Source organism: Coniosporium apollinis, assembly GCF_000281105.1.
Source record: "Coniosporium apollinis CBS 100218 chromosome Unknown supercont1.60, whole genome shotgun sequence".
Taxonomy (NCBI): Eukaryota; Fungi; Ascomycota; class Dothideomycetes; genus Coniosporium; species Coniosporium apollinis.
Window position 1 is genome coordinate 1 of NW_006913322.1, and position 18,334 is coordinate 18,334.

Consider the following 18,334-nt stretch of genomic DNA (forward strand, 5'->3'; position numbering starts at 1 on the left):
TTTTTTTTTTTGCTGCAATGTCGTGACAAACCCCTAATCCTCAATAACTAGGAGATAGAGATTGATAAAATTTGTTTCTAGATAGCTCAATATTTTGTAACCGATAGCATGAGCGCACGGATCGCGTAGTAGTGCTACCGTTTCACCCGTAGATGAAACTCTGCAATAGTCTCCCGCTCCCGCTCGGTCAGGTACTTCCCGTTATGCGCTAGTTGAATGCAGCTCGATGCAGCTAGTACTAGATCCAACCAGACCCCTAGCTAGTTAGGTGAGGAAGGGTGATTATCAATAAGGCTCTCTATGGAATGCCAGGTAGTTAGCACTAACGCCACATCGTATACAGTAAATTCAGATACGAGAATAACCTATATCAAAGCGTCCAGCCCGTTGCTTTCATATCAAACTTTGCGTAAGCTAGGTGGCTGAAGCTGAAGCTAAACATCAGAACCTGCCGGCTGACAGTTCCGCTCTCGATCTCCAGTTTAATGTCGGGGTTCCATGCCTGCATGGATTCCTTCGGCGCCAATAGTCAATGAGTTCGTTCCCTGGAGACTCCTGCGCGTCAGGACGGCAGAAGAGTGGACTGACAGTGACGCGATCCGTAGCAGGCCCTCCCGCTCTCTGAGAGCGCTCCTCACACTGTGCTAATTCTCGTTCACCAGGGTGAGATGTGCGGAACGCTCTTGCATGATGATATAGTGCTGTCATGCTCGCCCCGGCCCTACCACACTTTATCTTAACTTTACATGTGTCATTACCTTCGTCTCTGCTCTCTATTTCCAAAATACTCTCTTTTCAGAAGCTATTCTGAGAGTTCTGACCCAATACACTGCATTCAAAGGACACCACACGCGAAGCCTTCTTGGAAGTCGATTTAGTCAAAGATGGCGGACAACGAGCGGATCGAAGTCGGCAAATCTGCTAATGGGAGCCCTCACGATGTCGACAAGGGCCACGTCGACGACCACATGCCAGTCATCACGTTTCGAGCATTTATCATGTGCGTGTTGGTGTCCATGGGAGGAATAATCTTTGGCTACGACACTGGTTCGATCGCCGGCTATCTACAAATGCCCGACTTCCAGTCACGATTTGCCAACCGCACCCCGAGTGGAGGGTATGAGTGGCCGCCTGCTCTATCAGGAATACTCGTTGGTGGTTGGCCGATAGGAGCGTGTATCGGCGCCCTCGCTGCTGCAAAGCCGGCAGATACTTATGGCCGGAAGTGGTATGTATATAGGCGAAAGCTCTCCCACCTTGATCCGAGGAGCTCTTGTTAGGTGCGTCTCCAGTTGCTTTAGACTTTCCTAGGCTTGTCCCACTCCCTTCTCTTCAAGAGCTTTGCTGATTCGTGACTGCGCTTCAGCGCCTATCAGCTGTTTGTCACCCTTGGTATCTTGTTATCCAATTTGATCAATTTCGGAACAAGCAATGCTTCTGGCTCCGCACAGTGGCGGATCACTGCCGGCATTGGATTCCTCTGGTCAGGGACCCTCGCCTTAAGGATGATCTTCATGAAAGTATAGCTACTAGATTACTCTTTTAAGCTAAATAAAGCCTTTTATAAGAAGTATCGCCTATAGATCTCTTATAATATCTATATTCTTTTACCTAAAGCTAGAAAGTACTTTTATTAGAATAGACGTTTTGTTAGAGTATAGCTAGTTCCGAGAAATAGTGTTGCAAATAAGTAGTTATAATATGTATTTATGCCGCATTAGGAAAAAACAATCTAATACCACTATTTTTTAGTACTTACTAAGGTAGTGCTACTAGTCTAGATAGCAGCCTGCCTTACCTAGTAGGCTACTAGAGGATAAGATACTAAACCTTAGCTACTTTATTAGCTAATCACCACTATAATTATATACTAGTCCTATAGATCTCTATTAATAGCACTAGCTAAGAGCTTAGATACCACAATTCGGCAGCTCTAGATATCCTTGAGATAGTTAGCCGCAGTACCGCCTGTATTGAAGATCCAGTACCAATCCAATCTAGTATGAATAATCACCGAATCAACACCTACTTATTTGCAATACTGCCGAAAAAGTCCTCACGCAAGCCGCGATTTGAGTCAACTTCAATCAAATAAATAGAGGATTTGAGCACTTGACATATGTGCGCCAACAGTGTCTAGTTCAATTGAAAACGACGGTATCATGCTGCGAAACAGAAATTACATTTTGACTGAAATTTCTGTGAATTTCTTCCACATCCTGATCTCTTATGTCATTACACCATACCGCCACACTTGATTTTTCCCCTTCAATTTCCAGCCATTCATTCCTCCGCTTACTGCCAAGTCCCCTTGTTCCTTTCCAAAAACTCCCTCCACGTCGTCGGCTTCCGGCCCACATCCTCAAGCAGTTTCAAACTCGCTTCCAAGTCCGCACCATCGAAATATCCCGGATCTTCGATGAACAGGTGGTTCTCCAATATCTCGTCGGCCATCTGCGCCGGCAGGAAAGACTTATACTGCTCTGGCGAGACCTGCACGAAGCGCGTCGCGTGGCCGGTCACGTCGGCGAAGGTCTCGAGGATCTCCGGCGGGGTGTAGTATGCGGAGGCGGCGAGGACATGGGCGCCGTTAGGCAGCGTGCTGGAATCGTGCGCTTTGATCGCAGCGGCGACAAACTTGCCCATGTCCTCTCCCGCGTCGAACAACGGGAACTTGGCGTATGCGCTGACGGGGTACGTGAGTGTGTAGACCCCGTCATCGTCTTCGCTAAGCACGCCGAGACAGTTTGACATGTAATACCCGGCGAGGACGAACGTGCAGGGCACGCCGGACTGCTTGATATAGTCTTCTATCTCGGCCTTGCCGTCGAAGTGCGAGACGTGCGTTAGCCGGCCGTTGGTGGTTTTTGTTACGTTCAGCAGGGAGGAGAAGATAAGGTGCTGCACGCCGGCTTCTTTCGCCGCGTCGGCGACGTTCTTGCCTTGCCGGATCTCGTCGGCGGGGTTGGCGGTTTCCCAGAAGTTGGTGACTAGGTACACCGTATGGGACCCTTTGAGTGCTGCTGAGACGGACTCTTTGGAGTTCAGGTCGGCCTGGAGGGAGTGGGTTGGTTAGGTGATTTGGAGTTTCGTTCGTGGATGTATGGATTGTTTGGTACGTACATTGATTAGTTCAACACCTTGCTCCGCGAGCTTCTTGGCCGTGGGTTTCATGACATCGCGTGTTATAGCGCGGATTTTGAATTCTTTTGACAATTCTGGGTCGGCGAGGATGGATTTTGTTACGGAGCCGCCTTGGGTGCCTGTTGCGCCGGAGACGGTGATGAGCTTGGACATTGTGATAAATGAATATCTACGATTATTGAAAATGATGTTTAGATGGACAAGAAATCCAGTTTCCACGGTATTGTCGGCAAGACTCGCTTTTGCACTTGATAGCTTGTTGACAGTCACAACGGACTTGAATGCTATCTATATTCCCCTGCGATATAGACTTGAGGTCTGCTTTGAGTTCTCTGCATTCAGGAGACAGAATTATGTCAGATATCCAAGTGAAATGCGGCATTTGTCAGCAACATTCCCTACCTGTTGGGGCTTCCAGCATCAGTCTTACGAGATGGGCTTTGAATTCAGTGATAATCCCCAGGGTTTGCAGGTTATTGCCAAGTGCGGAAGCTGATGGTTTGACTGAAAGCGGAGTGATTTTCAATCGATCCGCTCGATCATACAGCCTCGTATTGGATTGATTGTTAATTCTCTCTCCGACTGAAAGGCGAAAGCTGGTGCGCGCGATTCAAGTTCCGATCAGTCAACTTCAATCGGCTTTCATACACTGCGGATGCGGACTATCAGCAACCCGAAGGGCTACGAAATCATTTGAGGCCTGTTAAACTCAAACTCAGGAGTTATTAGACTTTTGGTGTTTGATTGCCAAGCGGAGACATTAGCAATCCTGATGGGGTGAGATGGATTGGTCATCAGCTCCTTGTTCAGTGACAACATGCAGGCAACATCAAGATCGGCGTTTGGGGCCGGATCTCTTCACGTTTGGTGTCAAAGGGATATATAAACGGAGGTAGTAGCTACTGGGAGATCCAACCAGTTTCCATCAGAATCGTTACCGAGCTGAAAGCACCATATCCATCTCCACCATCAAGTCATCGTTTCATTTCCATCACACCCAGCTTCTAACCTCAGTGCAATTGCGTGCATCATGTCCAAACCCGTTGCTCTGATCCTTGGAGCCGGAGGGAACATTGGCAGTGCCCTGGCCAAGAAGTTCAGTTCCGCCGGCTACGGCATCGCTCTCACTGCACGACGTGTGACCGACGGCAAGACCAGTGAGGACTACTTGAATGTCAAAGCCGATCTCAGCGATCCTGCATCAGTACCAGCCATCTTTGACAAAGTCAAGAAAGAATTGGGAACGCCAAGCGTAGTCGTCTACAACGCTGCCGCTCTAACACCCCCGCCAGATCCCGAGGACCCCTTCTCTCTTGCCATTGAGGATCTAGAGCGTGATCTGCGCGTTGCGACTATAAGCGCGTTTGCCGCTGCGAAGGAAGCTGTTTCTGGATTTGACTCTCTTCCGGAAGGGACACAGAGGGCGTTCATCTACACTGGTAACATCCTGAACACCATGGTGATGCCTGTACCCATGGTTGTGACGCTTGGAGTTGGGAAGTCAGCCGCAGCATACTGGATCGGGACTGCAGCCGCCGCGTTCGCGAAGAAGGGATATCGGTAGGTGTACCACATTGTGCCCACACTTTCGAACCTGTTCCATAAGTTCAATGTGCTTTGTAATGCTAACTATTGGCTCCCTATTAGTTTCTACTACGCTGATCAGCGAACACCAGAGGGTGGTCCAGTGGGTACTGTAGTAGACGCTGAAGCGCATGCGGACTTTTACTATGAGCTTGCCAGCAAGGATCCGTCAGATGTTCCATGGCACGCGACTTTCGTCAAGGGGAAAGGGTATACTAAGTTCTGAACGTCAGAGCGCTCATCCAGTTGCAGGCTGCAATATCCGCTGTAAATAAGTAGTTATAGGCATATCGAGCGCGATACATATCAATTATGTGAGTGGCTGTAGATAGGTTCTCGCTTGCCTCGACATTGATGTCTAATCGCCCAGGCGTCTGAACCAAATACACCGACCAGCGATAAACCCCTTCAAGCAGAGCCTTTGCCCCGCTGAACTAGGTTCATGTGATTGTGTTCTTTTGCACCGCTCCAATATCATTCCCGACGTAACATCTCGCGCAAAAACGGAAATCAACAGGCAAGGACCGAGAATAGGCCCAGCATCCTGGGATTTCATGCGCCACCTTTTGAAGAGACGGAATCTCGTCTAGCTAGCCGCAGGTTTGCGAGGAGGCGCACTGCAGGACGAGTGATCCACGAGAATGGGCTTTCAGGGCAGACTCAGTCAGAAGAGGGAGGCATGCAGCTTACATACTCCGGGCCCTCCAGCCGGCCTCTGTCTTAGTTGCCGTTTACGACAGCAATTAGAAACCCATCATAGCCCTTCTCTCCAACGGTCTGCATCACGATCCCATCCACCCTCTCGTCCTTGCCCACATTCTTCACAACCGTCTGACTTCCCTTAACCTTTGGATCGCTTTCCGCCGCCTCCTCATCCGCCAGTTGTCCCTTTCTCACTACATTGTCCACTACGATGCAAGCCCCAGGAACACACATCTTGACACTCTCATCGAAGTACGACCAGTTATTCTGCTTGTCCGCATCGATGAACACAAAACCGTATCTCTCCCTCCTTCCCTCCTCCACCTCCTTCCTGAGCCGCGGCAGCACTTCCAGTCCGCTGCCCAATAGGATCTCGACTCTCTCACCCACACCCGCGGCTTCCAAGTTTTCTCTTGAGACCCGTGCATGCTTCTCGTCGATCTCGACGGTTGTGACGCGGACATCAGGACCCGCGTTCGCAAGCCAGATGGCAGAGTAAGCGCCCAACGTCCCGACTTCAAGGACGTGTTTAGCGCGCAGCATGCGCGTTTGCAGCATCAAAAATTTGCCTTGGGAGGGGGAGACAGCGATGTCGGCAAGATCGTTCGTACGGGAGTTACTGATAACGCGTTGAAGGGCTTCATTAGATGGAGTAGCTGAGGAGGATGGATGGAGGCAAGCGAAGGAGTAGCTGTCTACAGCCGTCCAGCGGGTCTCATGCTCGGATGCTCGATTATCGGCGTGCGACATAGTGAGCAGGTACCTGATAGATAGTAGCCGTACGGTAGGCTGTAAGCTAAGATTGTCCTTGTATCGCAGATACACAAGGGCTAAGAGCGACTCGAAAACGTGATATTGTTACAAGCCCCGCCTATATTAGGCAAAGTTCTGCCGCTGTTGGCGTTCTGGCGGAAATCACATCTCCGTATGCTGACCCGGCACGTGCCCGGCTCCTCAGCGACAAAACTTCATAGGATCCCAGCTCAAGTCTTGACACGGTAAGCTGGAACACCTGCAGCATCACAGATACTTCTTTCTGTCCCGTTCACATTTACCTTAAGTTTCACAATTGCTCGCAGAGGCTTGTTCCAAAGCTTGTTCCAGGGCGAAACAGGGTAGAGAATCCTTCATGGCTGTGCATCCGCACTCCCGAGAAGAGATATCCTATGATGGTACAGCGACTCGATGTCTTGCGGTCTTTGGCTTTGCGCTTTCTCATAGGATACCTTATCCTACATCTTCAGCAGCTCTACATCTTTCGGAGCGAGCCCCGCGGGCAACCTTGGCCTGAAATCCTTCTACCATGCGCAGGATGACTCGATGGGCGTAACGCTATTAATATCTCCAGCTTAAAACGCAAGAAGGATCACAGCATGCTACGAGAGTGAGGCACAGCGGTTCTTGGCATTGGAAGTGCCGCATTGCTGCCTAGACAGCTTCCTGAATCCTCGAGAAACACTACCTGTGTATGGGAGCTGTGCCTCCCGTGCATCTGATCCTGCTCGCCTATTCTAGGACGGCGTACTTGACTCTCCCACTCCCCTAGAGGGTACTGCGTCTTGCTCCCAGTTATGCCTCAATCTTGATTATGTTTAGCAGCAAAACTGTTGAAATTTCCATCCTCAGAGCCCTCTAGACACTATGATGAAGTCGCATCAACTCCTCTCTTTGTTGCTCCATGCAACATATTGCAATCCACTCGCTTTACCATCCAATCCGCAGATTTCCCTCGGCTTGCCATCTGGTTTCCAAACCGACCATGACTACATCGATATTGGAACCAAGTTTGCACAGCGGAAGCCGCGCCGCATCGCCATAATCGGCAGCGGTATAACCGGTTCCACCGCCGCCTTCACCATCGCCGAAGCCGGCCGTCTTGACCCCTTTGGTCCCCCTTCAATCACGCTCTTCGAGCGCAATCCCATCATCGGCGGCCGCATCACCACCACTCAGATCTACAGGGACCCGCGATTCACCATCGACACCTGTGCCGCAACGTTCTCGACGCTGTCGGACACGTGCCTCGCTACTAGCGCTACCAACGTAGGGTTGCTGACTAGAATTGTTACCCCCTCGGATGCGGGCACCGGCGTGTGGGATGGCACTGAATTCCGGGGCTTCGTTGAAGATACCGGCTTTAGGAACCCGCAGACCTGGAGCCTCTTTCGCAAGCTAAGGTGGTTCCAGAGGTATGGTGCCACGCCGTGGGAATATGCGCGGAACGTGACTTCGACGCAGACGAGGTATCGCCAGCTCGGCACGGCCATGTTCACGTCTCTCAGGGCCGCGGTGAAGGCTGTGGATTTGGAGAAGGCGGTGAGATTGGGGGTGTGTGAGAGCGGGCTTCTCGACTGTACTCAATACGGAAACTCACTCTTCTTGCAAGAGGTCGTCGATGCCGGTATAAGAGAGAGGTTTTTCGGAAACGTAGACGAGCTGAACGGCCTGGATGCCATCCTGGGATTCAGTGGCGACACTCTTTCGGAGATTGTTGGAGGAAACCTCCGTCTTGTTGACCGGCTGATCAAACTCTCCGGAGCGGATCTGAGGCTTAGCACGACTGTTGCGAAGATCAAGAAGCAACCACAGGGTGTTTGGCGGCTCTACTTTTCCACACCGACAGTCTCTGATTCGATAGACTTCGACGCTGTTGTCATTGCCGCGCCGCTGTCAACCAGCGACCTTGCGTTTGAGCCAGAACTTGGTTCGCGGCCAGGCCTCTTGCTGCCCTACGTCGACAGCTTCGTCACACACTTCACTACAACGAGCAATTTGAGCTCAAGTTACTTCAAAGTTGATGGTCCGGTACCGCAGAACATTCTAACCACAGGCATAGGAACGAACCATCCGCTACCATTCTTCCAGCTTAGGCTGGTCGGGCGGTATTCAAACCCGAAGCCGGTGGAAGCAGAAAACCTATACAAGCTGGTCTCGGAGCAGCCTGTCACGGACGATGAGCTCGGCGAGTATCTCGAGCTGGACGTCGGGCCGCCTACTAAGCCCGTGATTTCGTGGATTAGCCGTGAGCCGCTGTTCGATTCGGTCCCGAGGCTAGATGCTAACCAGACACTCCTGGGTGACGTTGAGGTTGAGCCGGGACTGTTTTATGCCGGTGCCGGCGAGCAGGTTACCGCGACAGTGGAGTTTGGATGCCGGATGGGGAGGAATGTCGCGCGTTTGGCGTTTCCGGGGGGGTCTCAGTGAGGACGCTCGCCGCGAGCGACTTTATGGTAGTGTTTCTCTTTGAAATTGCTACTCCAGACACTCTTTGCCGAGGTTGAAGTCTAGGGCCGTAGATAGTACTCTGACTGAAACATCATATACTCGTTATAGTATGGCGTTTCCACGCCTCGTCGTTCGAAGTGACCACACAAGGCAGGCTCTGCCCGTTTCTCCTTTTCAAACTTGACGTGAGCTTTCTCCTGACATGCTGGTGATCCCTATAATTATGACGCTGGATCAAAAATGCCAGCCATGCTCTATTGCAAGACAAACTCTTTTTAAATCCTTGGAATTCGTTCAAGATCCACGGTATTCCATTCACGTCTATACTCGGACAGCAGTCCCCTTCGTTCTGCTCGACCCCTCACCCATCCAAGCAGCATCATCAATAGGCTTCTCTTAGCCTTCTTTGCGAATCCTTCTACTCGGCTAAGATGAGTGTCGTCAAAACGGGTTGAACCTTTTTGATTTGAACGATCGTCAGTTAGCGAAACGTTCGAACGGATATGATAGGTGGCTCGAGATAGAGGCAAGGATTTAGAGCTTGTATAGTGCGGCCGAAGTACGCCGTATTGTGTCAGCTGCTCGGCGAAAGGCTGAGTAGATAGAAGTGATACAATAGGCGTGCCTGAACTGCGGATTGACTAATCGTTATCACTACATACGCATGCAACACTCTTCAAGCCTTCAAGTTTTCAAACACCAATCTCATCCCCATTGGCGCAAGCAACCCTCCAGGCGTGAACTTAACCGTCGCGTCCTCCTCAAACCGCCACCGACTCGTTCTCAAAAGTTCTACGACCACCGCTCGGACCTCCAGCATGGCGAAGTTCTGGCCCAGGCACGCTCTCCTGCCACCGTGGAACGGGATGAACTGGGATTTGCTCGTATGCTTCCGCATGTTGCCGTGAACCTGCTCTGGTGTATCGCCCCATCTCTCCGGTTGGAACTCGTCTGCGTTGGAACCCCATGCTTCCGTATCCCTGTGGGCGCCGGTCGCGGTCCAGCCGACATAGGTGTCTTTGGGAATCGGGATGTCACCGAGGAGAACTGCGGCGGTTGTCTTGCGGTTCACAAGTTGTGGGATTGGTGGGAACAGGCGAAGTGTCTCGAGAAGTACCGAAGTTAGCAGGGTAGAGGATTTCATGCTCTCGGCGTCATAATCGGCCCGGAACTCGTCTCGCAGCTGCTCTTGGGTTTGGGGGTATTTGGCGAGGACATAGAGGAGACTGTTTAGGAGCTGCTGGACGTTCTCATGACCGGCTATGAATACGATTTTGAGATTGTCGCCTGTAGTTTGTCAGTGTCATGACCGCGTCCAAGAGGTGGTGCATGACCTACGGAATTGGCGCTCCGTCCACGTCCCATCACGCCTTGCGCGCTTCATCAGTGAAACAAGCATGTCATCGTCCTCGGGTAATTTCTCAGTCTGTTCCAAAACAGTTTTGACAAGCTCGTCTTCAAACTCATCGACAAGCGCCCTGGCTTTTCTCCGCGATTTAATAGGCAAGCGGTCCAGGAACGGCATCGTGAGATAGAGCGGCTTGAAAATCTGCATCTTAAGCTGCGTGTGGATTGTGTGGATTCTCGACGTCGCTGATTCCAGTGTCTACGTCGAATGTCAAACCATACTCGAGTATATCTCGACGAGTAGCGGAGCTTACTTTGAAATCAGTTCCCAGGACCGTCTGTCCAAGCGTCTGCATTGCAAACCTCTGAATCAGCGGATTCACCGCAACACCTCTAGGATTCTGCAACCCCTTCTGCGCCTCCAACAGCAACCAAGCCAATCTCTCCGCATTCTTCCTGATCCCATCTACATCGAAATCGTGCCTTTGCAGCCCTGGCTTCATGGCATCCCGGTACAACTTCCACGCCTGCCCATGTGCGCTGATGACGTTGTCGCCTGTAAAAGCGGCGAGTACACTGTAGGGGATCTTCTTCTGGTTCCCGCTCTTTGCGAAGACGTCTTCGTGCTTCAATATATCCGAAAGGAGGTCAGGCTTCTTGACAAGGATATTCCAACGGCCGCCGAAAAAGTATTTGGCGGCTCCGTGCTGCTGCAGATAGGGTTCCAGATACTGAGAGTATATTTCTAGTTGGTCGAGGGGAGTAAAGAAACCGAGGAACGAGACCCAGATTGGGATTGTGGGGATGTTGCGAGGAAAGTTAGAGGGTGGAATTAGGACGTGGTAGAGGCCGGCGATCACGAGTAGAATGAGAGTTGCAATGAGGAGAATCATTATCTATGCCGTCATGTAGTTGAACAGAAGATTAAAGTGGTGGAATGGAGTGGGGTCTCGGGGATCGTAAATATCCCCCAGAGATAAACGAATTACCTACGATGTGGACCACAAAGCCAACACCGCCCTTGCAAACCAACAAGCTACATTAGGTTCAGGCGCAGTCGAACTCGGTGCAACTTATCGGCCAGCCCTCACGCTTGTCTTGACCGCCAAGCAGCATACACTATCTTGTAGCCCAAACAATGGACAGCTTGCGTAGCGCTCAGCTCTTCGGCGGGGGCGAAGCGAAGTGCACTTCAGCCCACGGCAGCACGTGCATATGCAGCTAAATCAATCCCTAGTCGCTCAGCCCCGAGAATAGCTTGGATCGTCAGGAGCCGCCGGACGGTCCGTGCCCGCCGTGCTTCGAGGCATGGACAGCCTGACAGGGGCATGGATTTCCTGACATCGATGTCGCTGAGTCTTGGCCGTGATTGATGAAGTGGCTGCGGCTAATTGTGTGATAAGTCACCACCAAGATTGCGATTGGTATCGGGATGTCGAGCAGCGTTCATTCTGGAGGGTGGTATTGTGTCGGTGCATTTAGATGTTTGAACTTACTAGGCAGTGTTTCTAGAACTTATCAAGATATCAACAAGACGGTGCGGCTCTATCACAACTTTGGGGGAAGTTTTTCAAATGCATCATCTGCATCACAACTACTACGATTACTGAAGAAAACCCAAACTCTCATCGCAGCATAGCGCTCGGCGCAAGCGACACTTGACTCGGCGCCGGTGGATTCGGCCTTTCTTTCTCCGTCTCCATCTCTCCCTGTATCTTCTTCCTCCATGCCGGCCCATACCACAGGAGCACAATGACAATCAGTACACACGCCATATCCAAGAGCGCCAGCCCGCGGAACGCCCAACCCATTCCAATCCCATCGGTAATGGGATCGATGATCAAAGAAGCTAATGCTGCGGCCGGATTGCGAAACAAGCTAGCGATGGCAACGAGTGTCGCCGCCTGGCCCGGCTTACATTCAGTCATGTATGTCGTATTAGTCGCAAAAACCCACGACATAGCAAATCCAATAATGAAGGTCGCGATGAGTACGGCGGACACATGGATGTGGTAATGGCAAAACCAGCCATACATCTCAATGCCAATGGGAAACAGCACGACGCCAAACAGTTGCGATTTGATCCGATTTTCGGGAATCACAGTCCCGTCCGAGGACGCCTTTGCTGCCCTCGCACGATCCCAGTCCGCGTATCGCCCACTAAGCAATGAGCCTGATACCATTGCGACGCCCGCGGGTAGGTAGGCGAGACCGACGCCGGTGGAGCTGAAGTGGTATTCGCGCTCGAGAATCGTGGGCAGGGTGATGGCGACGCAGTAATAACTTCCAAAGAGAATCGCGACATTGAGCGAGACGAGCGAAATAGGCGGATATCTTAGTAGCTTGAACACGTTCATTGCACTCGGCCGCTTCATAATGACTGTTCCGGGTTCAATCGGCGCACGTGCGCGAAAATCGGGGAATTTGACCCACGGCTCGTTGGCATGGATGGCGGAGTTGCCTACGCGTGCGCGCAGCGTTTCGGGCAAACAAAACAGCATCCAAACCCAGAGCGCAAAGCCGAGGATGGCCAGGAAACCGAAGATCCAGCGCCAGCTCGCCCCGGCGGTGATGCCTCCGCCAATGACAGGGCCAAGGATAGGGCCCAGTTGCGGGCCCAGCATAAATATCGATATAGCTGAAGCACGGACCTTGGGTTCGTAGATGTCTGCGATTGTGCCGGCGCCAAGACTGGCGACGCTAGAGGCGCCGATGGCCTGCACGATACGGAAGAAGATAAGCCAGCCGTAGTTGGGAGGGATGGCGGCGAGAATGACGTTAGCCACGACGAAGATCAGGAAGGAGATGGCGTAGAGAGGCTTTCGGCCCATGAAGTCGGCACAGGAGCCCCAGAAGAGGGGGGCAATGGCGAAGACAAGCATGAAGAGGGAGACTGAGAGATTAATGGCGACATCGCTCACGCCAAACTCTTTCGCGAGGGTTGGAAGGGCTGGGAGGTAGATGTTGCCTGCGACCGGAGCGAGAAATGCAGCGGCGGTGACGATGGCAAGCAGGAGCTTTCTTCGGTCGTTGGAGAATGCTGTGTATGGCGGTGGTCCTTTGGATATGAGAGGAGTCTCCGCCAGGCTCTCCGTGGGCACCAGAGTGGCAGAAGACAGCCGACACGTACATGACGGCGGACAATGTTTGACGGACTCGAAAGAGACTCTGGGGGAGGATTCTATGATTCGCGGAATGGAAGGAGAAGAAGAAGAGGCGACAGAAGCGGAGCGGGACGAACAAGGAGAATAATCCATGATGTTGTGATGAAAAGAGGAAAGATCGAGAGAGAAAAGGCCAAGAGGAAAGGGTGGAAAATCTCAGTACACGAGCGAGAGGGGGATTGTGTGTTTCAATGTACGGAGTATTGGCACCGAGCAAATATCCTCAAAATCCACTGCGACAGGTCTGAGCCTCTTTCTTACCAACGAACTGTTTGGCGGGCCTGACCAACACTTGGGATGCCTGCGCATGCAGCGCAACACTAAGAAGAGTCAGCTGAAGCCAACCCCCAGCCTTGCGTTGTGCATTCGAGGGTTTTCGGAGCAGTGCGCAAAAATCGGCACGCATGAGGTGATGCTGCGCGTAGTCGCCGAGGCGTGCTGGACCTGCCAACCGGAGCTGCAGAGCGGGTGGTGGGGGGCACGGCGTTGTGTGCCCCTTGGTGGCGGTGAGCCAAGGAGGACGAGGCACGTCTGGCGGCGATGCCTCACCGTCTCAACACCACATCGGCTATCACGACTCACGACAGCTCTCCACAATTGTTTGCTGCCTCAGCTTGTGCAACTGTTTGCGTTACGCCACACGCCAAGAAATGTTGGTCGACGCCTGTGCATCCAGGAATTCAGTAGCTGGTTCGTTCAGCCAGTCGTGAGTCAGCTTAGCTTGCTCGCCTCAGCCACTATTCGGAACTGCCGCAGGCCTGGTCAGCAGCCATTTTGGGAACCAGGAGGTCGCACGTCCGTATTGAGATGGGCGACAAGGATAGAAGCGTGCATTTAGGGGCTAAGAGTTACGCTTGCGCTCCCCTTGTACCGCCCTATGGCTACCAATCCTACAGGAGCCCGTCCCGTCCAGGCTGTGCTGTGCTGTGCATGTCGGGCATCGCTGAGAGCGACGGTGAGAACGCCCACAGCTGCAATAGCCGGCATGTGGACTTCAACCATGGTGTTCACATCAAGCAAACATCTTCCAAACGGTGTTTGGCTAGCGGCTGTGAAGACTGAGTCTCTGATATCTTGTATATTAAGTCAGCCGAAGCATGCCTTCCATATCATTGTCGTCGACAACATCCCCAAAATCCCTCCTCTTTCGTCCACTAACGCTCCACCTCACACCAGTTCGCTTTCAACCATCATCTCATCTATTATCTGTGTTTTTCCAACCTCCGTAGTTCTGTGGAATCTATTTTCCCTTGACTTACATCCATCGCCTTAGCAACAATGGCCGTAATCAAGCGAGGCGATTCTCCCTATCATCAAATTCGTGTTATCTATACGCGAGACGCCGCAGGCAATCTCGTTAGCATCTTTGGACCCAAGGCAACCCAAGTGGAGGCAGACTGGGCAATCCACTGGAAGCCGCTCTTCGGCAACAACTCCGGAAAACAGACAGTTCGCTTCTGCGACTCCTCCGTTACCGGCTTCGAAGTCGACAACAGCACAGCAATCACCTCTGAGCATCTGGACTCTGGAAATGCCCCCTTGCCCACGACGCTCGAGATGTACGAAACCAAGCTTGAAGACGAGACGCAGACCCGTGGCTTGATCAAGATCCCTAACTTATACTTTGGAACACCAGTTCCAACTTCTGTTGTGGAATGGGTGATCAAGCTCATCCTGCGGACCTCTCGCCTCTCCCACTGCAACCTCACATCCGTTGAGGACGAGAAAGCCCATAAATTGGCCGCTGATATTACCGAGCTGTTTTCCCACACGCTCAGGAACATCGCTGAAGGCGACAGATGGGACTTTGGAGGAAGCAAATATTTCGAGGATCGCATTCTTCTCTTCACATCTCGTCGTGCTAGACTTGACCTTGTCCTTCCCGCATTCCCTTGTAAATCCACCTCGCTAAACAAGGTCGCCGGCATCCGCCCAGACAAGGGCGAAGAGCTCGCGCTCAGGGGGCTTTTCGCGTTCGTGAAGGATGTTGAGAAGATCTATCCACCGGGAGCCCGCATGTTCATTGCTTCGGACGGACATGTTTTTAGCGATTGCAGTCAGTCCTCCCAGCTTCCTGTCTGCAACCTAGATATACTAATGCAAAACTCTAGTTGGCGTGGACGATGAAGTCGTCGATACATATAGCGCACAACTCATCGAGATGAAGGACGTCATCTTTGGCGCGGAGGCACACAAGATTCAGTTTTTCGGCCTTCCCCAGCTCATGGCCCTCAAGAGCTCCCAACCACCCCTGACCTACGTCTCCGGGATTGAGTTGCCCAACTACGTGGAAACGTCCCATACGGGCGATGGGTCTTTGTGCCGCAAACTCATGACCACCGGATTCGGCATCGACGGCAGCGCACTGCGCCACAAAATCGACTCTGGCGATAGGGCTGCACTAGCTCTATACCGGGGCTTCTCACGCTTCATGCTCGAAGACCTGTCCCATAATGGCTTCATGTTGAAACAGTCCAAATCCAAGCAGAAAAGGATCGCACCGAAGATTGCCTTCGAGATGCTCAAGCGCAACCAAGCCTACTCAAATCTCTGCGAACTCCTCTTCCCTGCGTACATCCGTCTTTCTATCCACGCACATCTGAACTCGGGGCCAAAATACGGTGTTGATTTACTCAGCCGGTTCAACTGTCGTACCACGTCTGACTTGGTAAACTGGGGCCCAGAAGCGGAAGGCACCGACGATTTGCTGCATGTACCAACGCCATGGCACAACTCCATTGTCAAAATTCACAACCACGATGGATGGCTGCTTGTCAAAGCCATCCTCGTCAGAGACGCCGAGAAGAGCGGACAATACACCTCTTCCTGGGTCGAAGGCTCTACTGGATCTGGAGGCTACTTCTTGCTTACATCCACCGCGCCAACGCCAGCGCCCGCGCCCGCGCCTCTCGCTCCTGCTGCTGAAGCTCCTACGACCTCACCAACCGCAGATGAGAAGCTCCGGCACGCAACAGGCTTGAAGCTCGCCACCAACTTTTTTATTCCGGGACCTCTCATCCGCCGCCCGACGATTGGCACACCCAGGACTCCGGGCTCCTTCCTCTTATCGCCAACCTCGCCAGTCGCGCAGGCCATGCTGTTCGCGCCCATGGCGGAGGTCATGTCCACGATACCAGAGGCGGAGGAGATTGTTGCGGAACATCATTCAGAGTCCGAGCATGACAGCTCGGACGAAGGAAGCGATGCAAAAAGTTCTACGAGCTCGAATTGAGCGAGGGCATTTCGGGAGTGTTCATTGACATACGATATAATGGCTTTGCGGATTGTTGGGAGGAGGTGCTGGTCACGCAATAATACACTTTTGGTATCCGCCTGTTCATAGATTCAAAACTTTCGTTAGTTTACCCTTGGACCTCAGGCAAGAATTCTCGCTTGCATCTACTAGTTATACGTCGCGCACGCGTTGACATTGGACACGTGCTCAAATTAGTCAAGGCATATACTTCGGCAAGAAACCACCAGTTTGAATAAGAGCACAGTCAGAGATGGCGTCCAAACAGCTCTTCTCAATGCAAACCACGACCATCTCGTACTCAGTAGCCTGGCAGCAGGCGGTAGCCGGCCTCTCCTCTATCAAACCGGATTTCCATCCACGCAGTTAGCATCCCTACGTCCCGTGTTATTCCGGCACCGGTGTCCACTCCGGTTCCGCCTCCTTATCCTCAAACATCCACCACCCAACCTCTGGCCGCAGCGTGTCCATCCCAGTGCCGCCATGTTCCAGTTCCCTCCCGCTGCTCACAACACTGACTCCCACCACACCGGCGACCATCCGACCGACGAACACAGCCCCGTTGTCGTTCACCGTCACCGGCACAGTCACATACCCGGGCGGCATCTCATCCGAATCAACCCAATGGAACAGCTGCTCATCAATCGTCAGGGTAATCGCCTCATTCATACCATAGTTTTTCGGCAATCTCCCCTTATCCCGCAGCGAATTGCCCTCGGCATCCCAGACGCAGAACGCAGTGATCCAACCAGACCAGTAGCTCGGCCCGCTGCCACCGGCAGAATAGTGCGCGATACGCTGCCAGAAGTCCTTGGTCCTCTCGCTCTCCGGCTCGTCAAAGGTAGCAACGAAGCGAGATAAGACGACGCTGAGTACACCAGCCCACTCCGCCGTCTCCTTTCCAAAAGTTGGGAGCCGGTCAAGCGCCGCAAGCATCTTGGCCCAGTCCTCTCGCTTGCCCAGCAGGGTCACGGACGGCAGGCCGCAAGTGATGCAGCAGCCGAACTCGAAGTATTTCTGCAGCGTGCCCATCATGGCGATGGCCTTGACGATGCGGTCGTTATCGGTCGTTGTGGAGAAATCCTGCATGATCCACCCGCGGAGGCTTGGGTCGTTGATGTGTTCTTCCATCAGCTCGGTAAGCTCGGTCGCGACACCCCCGAAGTCGACACTGTGCCGGTCGCCGAGGCGGGTGACGACGAGTTTCTTTTTGCCATCATGAGATACGAAAGTCGAGCGGAGTTCCTCGGCGTGGGCGTTGACGTAACTGCGTGGTGTTAGCTCCTACTTGTCCACCGATAAGGGTAAGCTTCTAACGTACAAGCTGAACTGAGTCAAGATACTGATCCACACATCGTCTGGCCGGATCACTAAGTGATGGTGCGAGCTGTATGCCTTGACAGCTGCTGTGACGAAGCCGTTACTGCGTCCGTGAATCTGTTCCAAGTCGCGGCCGTCGAAGGAAGATTGTAAAATCGATTTGCAGCCCTCATATTCTTCGAAGCTAGTGTTTCTCATCACCGTGAGGGGGTTGACTTTATATTCATCAGGATAGCGGAAGTCCGTCGCCTTATTAGCGCCGTGGGGGGCTGGGTAGACCGTGACTGGCATGATGGCAATTTGACTGAAGGAAGCGAAACCAGAGCTCCGTTGTTACGACTTGTACGAAGTGATTGAAAAAGAGGGCGGAAGAGGATTCACTTCTCATGAGGAGGAAACTGGTATATATGCAACATGCTCCTTCCATCGCAAATGAGAGTGAGGCGTCCTACGTTTCCCTGTTGTGGCAGTGCCGTCTAGCCTGGTGATCCGCAGGTGTTCGCCGTTCGTGCAGCCGCGTGCTTCTGATGGGTCAGAGCTGCAGGAAAGGTCCTGTGCGTGTGCGGTGCAGACCTGCTTGACACTCGTTCCTCCC

General features: G+C 52.5%; 9 protein-coding genes across 9 annotated transcripts; 4 read left to right on the top strand and 5 right to left on the bottom strand.

Annotated features, from left to right (window-relative positions):
- Window positions 1-884: 884 nt before the first annotated feature.
- Window positions 885-1,280, top strand: W97_08645 (uncharacterized protein; the record flags this gene model as incomplete). The annotated part of the gene is made up of 1 exon (XM_007786512.1): window positions 885-1,280. One exon carries the CDS (start codon window positions 885-887, stop codon window positions 1,278-1,280), a length of 396 nt encoding a protein of 131 aa, XP_007784702.1.
- Window positions 1,281-2,295: 1,015 nt separating this feature from the next.
- W97_08646 (uncharacterized protein) lies at window positions 2,296-3,297 on the bottom strand (the record flags this gene model as incomplete). Its single annotated transcript, XM_007786513.1, has 2 exons — window positions 2,296-3,054; window positions 3,124-3,297. 2 exons carry the CDS (start codon window positions 3,295-3,297, stop codon window positions 2,296-2,298), a joined length of 933 nt encoding a protein of 310 aa, XP_007784703.1.
- An 877-nt stretch (window positions 3,298-4,174) lies between these two features.
- On the top strand, window positions 4,175-4,954 carry W97_08647 (uncharacterized protein; the record flags this gene model as incomplete). The annotated part of the gene is made up of 2 exons (XM_007786514.1): window positions 4,175-4,704; window positions 4,792-4,954. The coding sequence occupies 2 exons, from the start codon at window positions 4,175-4,177 to the stop codon at window positions 4,952-4,954; spliced, it is 693 nt and encodes a 230-aa protein (XP_007784704.1).
- Window positions 4,955-5,448: 494 nt separating this feature from the next.
- On the bottom strand, window positions 5,449-6,180 carry W97_08648 (uncharacterized protein; the record flags this gene model as incomplete). The annotated part of the gene is made up of 1 exon (XM_007786515.1): window positions 5,449-6,180. The coding sequence occupies one exon, from the start codon at window positions 6,178-6,180 to the stop codon at window positions 5,449-5,451; it is 732 nt and encodes a 243-aa protein (XP_007784705.1).
- Window positions 6,181-7,071: 891 nt separating this feature from the next.
- On the top strand, window positions 7,072-8,634 carry W97_08649 (uncharacterized protein; the record flags this gene model as incomplete). Its single annotated transcript, XM_007786516.1, has 1 exon — window positions 7,072-8,634. The coding sequence occupies one exon, from the start codon at window positions 7,072-7,074 to the stop codon at window positions 8,632-8,634; it is 1,563 nt and encodes a 520-aa protein (XP_007784706.1).
- A 697-nt stretch (window positions 8,635-9,331) lies between these two features.
- On the bottom strand, window positions 9,332-10,895 carry W97_08650 (uncharacterized protein; the record flags this gene model as incomplete). Its single annotated transcript, XM_007786517.1, has 3 exons — window positions 9,332-9,942; window positions 9,994-10,261; window positions 10,317-10,895. The coding sequence occupies 3 exons, from the start codon at window positions 10,893-10,895 to the stop codon at window positions 9,332-9,334; spliced, it is 1,458 nt and encodes a 485-aa protein (XP_007784707.1).
- A 732-nt stretch (window positions 10,896-11,627) lies between these two features.
- W97_08651 (uncharacterized protein) lies at window positions 11,628-13,259 on the bottom strand (the record flags this gene model as incomplete). The annotated part of the gene is made up of 1 exon (XM_007786518.1): window positions 11,628-13,259. One exon carries the CDS (start codon window positions 13,257-13,259, stop codon window positions 11,628-11,630), a length of 1,632 nt encoding a protein of 543 aa, XP_007784708.1.
- A 1,185-nt stretch (window positions 13,260-14,444) lies between these two features.
- W97_08652 (uncharacterized protein) lies at window positions 14,445-16,398 on the top strand (the record flags this gene model as incomplete). Its single annotated transcript, XM_007786519.1, has 2 exons — window positions 14,445-15,222; window positions 15,278-16,398. The coding sequence occupies 2 exons, from the start codon at window positions 14,445-14,447 to the stop codon at window positions 16,396-16,398; spliced, it is 1,899 nt and encodes a 632-aa protein (XP_007784709.1).
- A 408-nt stretch (window positions 16,399-16,806) lies between these two features.
- Window positions 16,807-18,030, bottom strand: W97_08653 (uncharacterized protein; the record flags this gene model as incomplete). Its single annotated transcript, XM_007786520.1, has 2 exons — window positions 16,807-17,686; window positions 17,741-18,030. 2 exons carry the CDS (start codon window positions 18,028-18,030, stop codon window positions 16,807-16,809), a joined length of 1,170 nt encoding a protein of 389 aa, XP_007784710.1.
- Window positions 18,031-18,334: the final 304 nt, after the last annotated feature.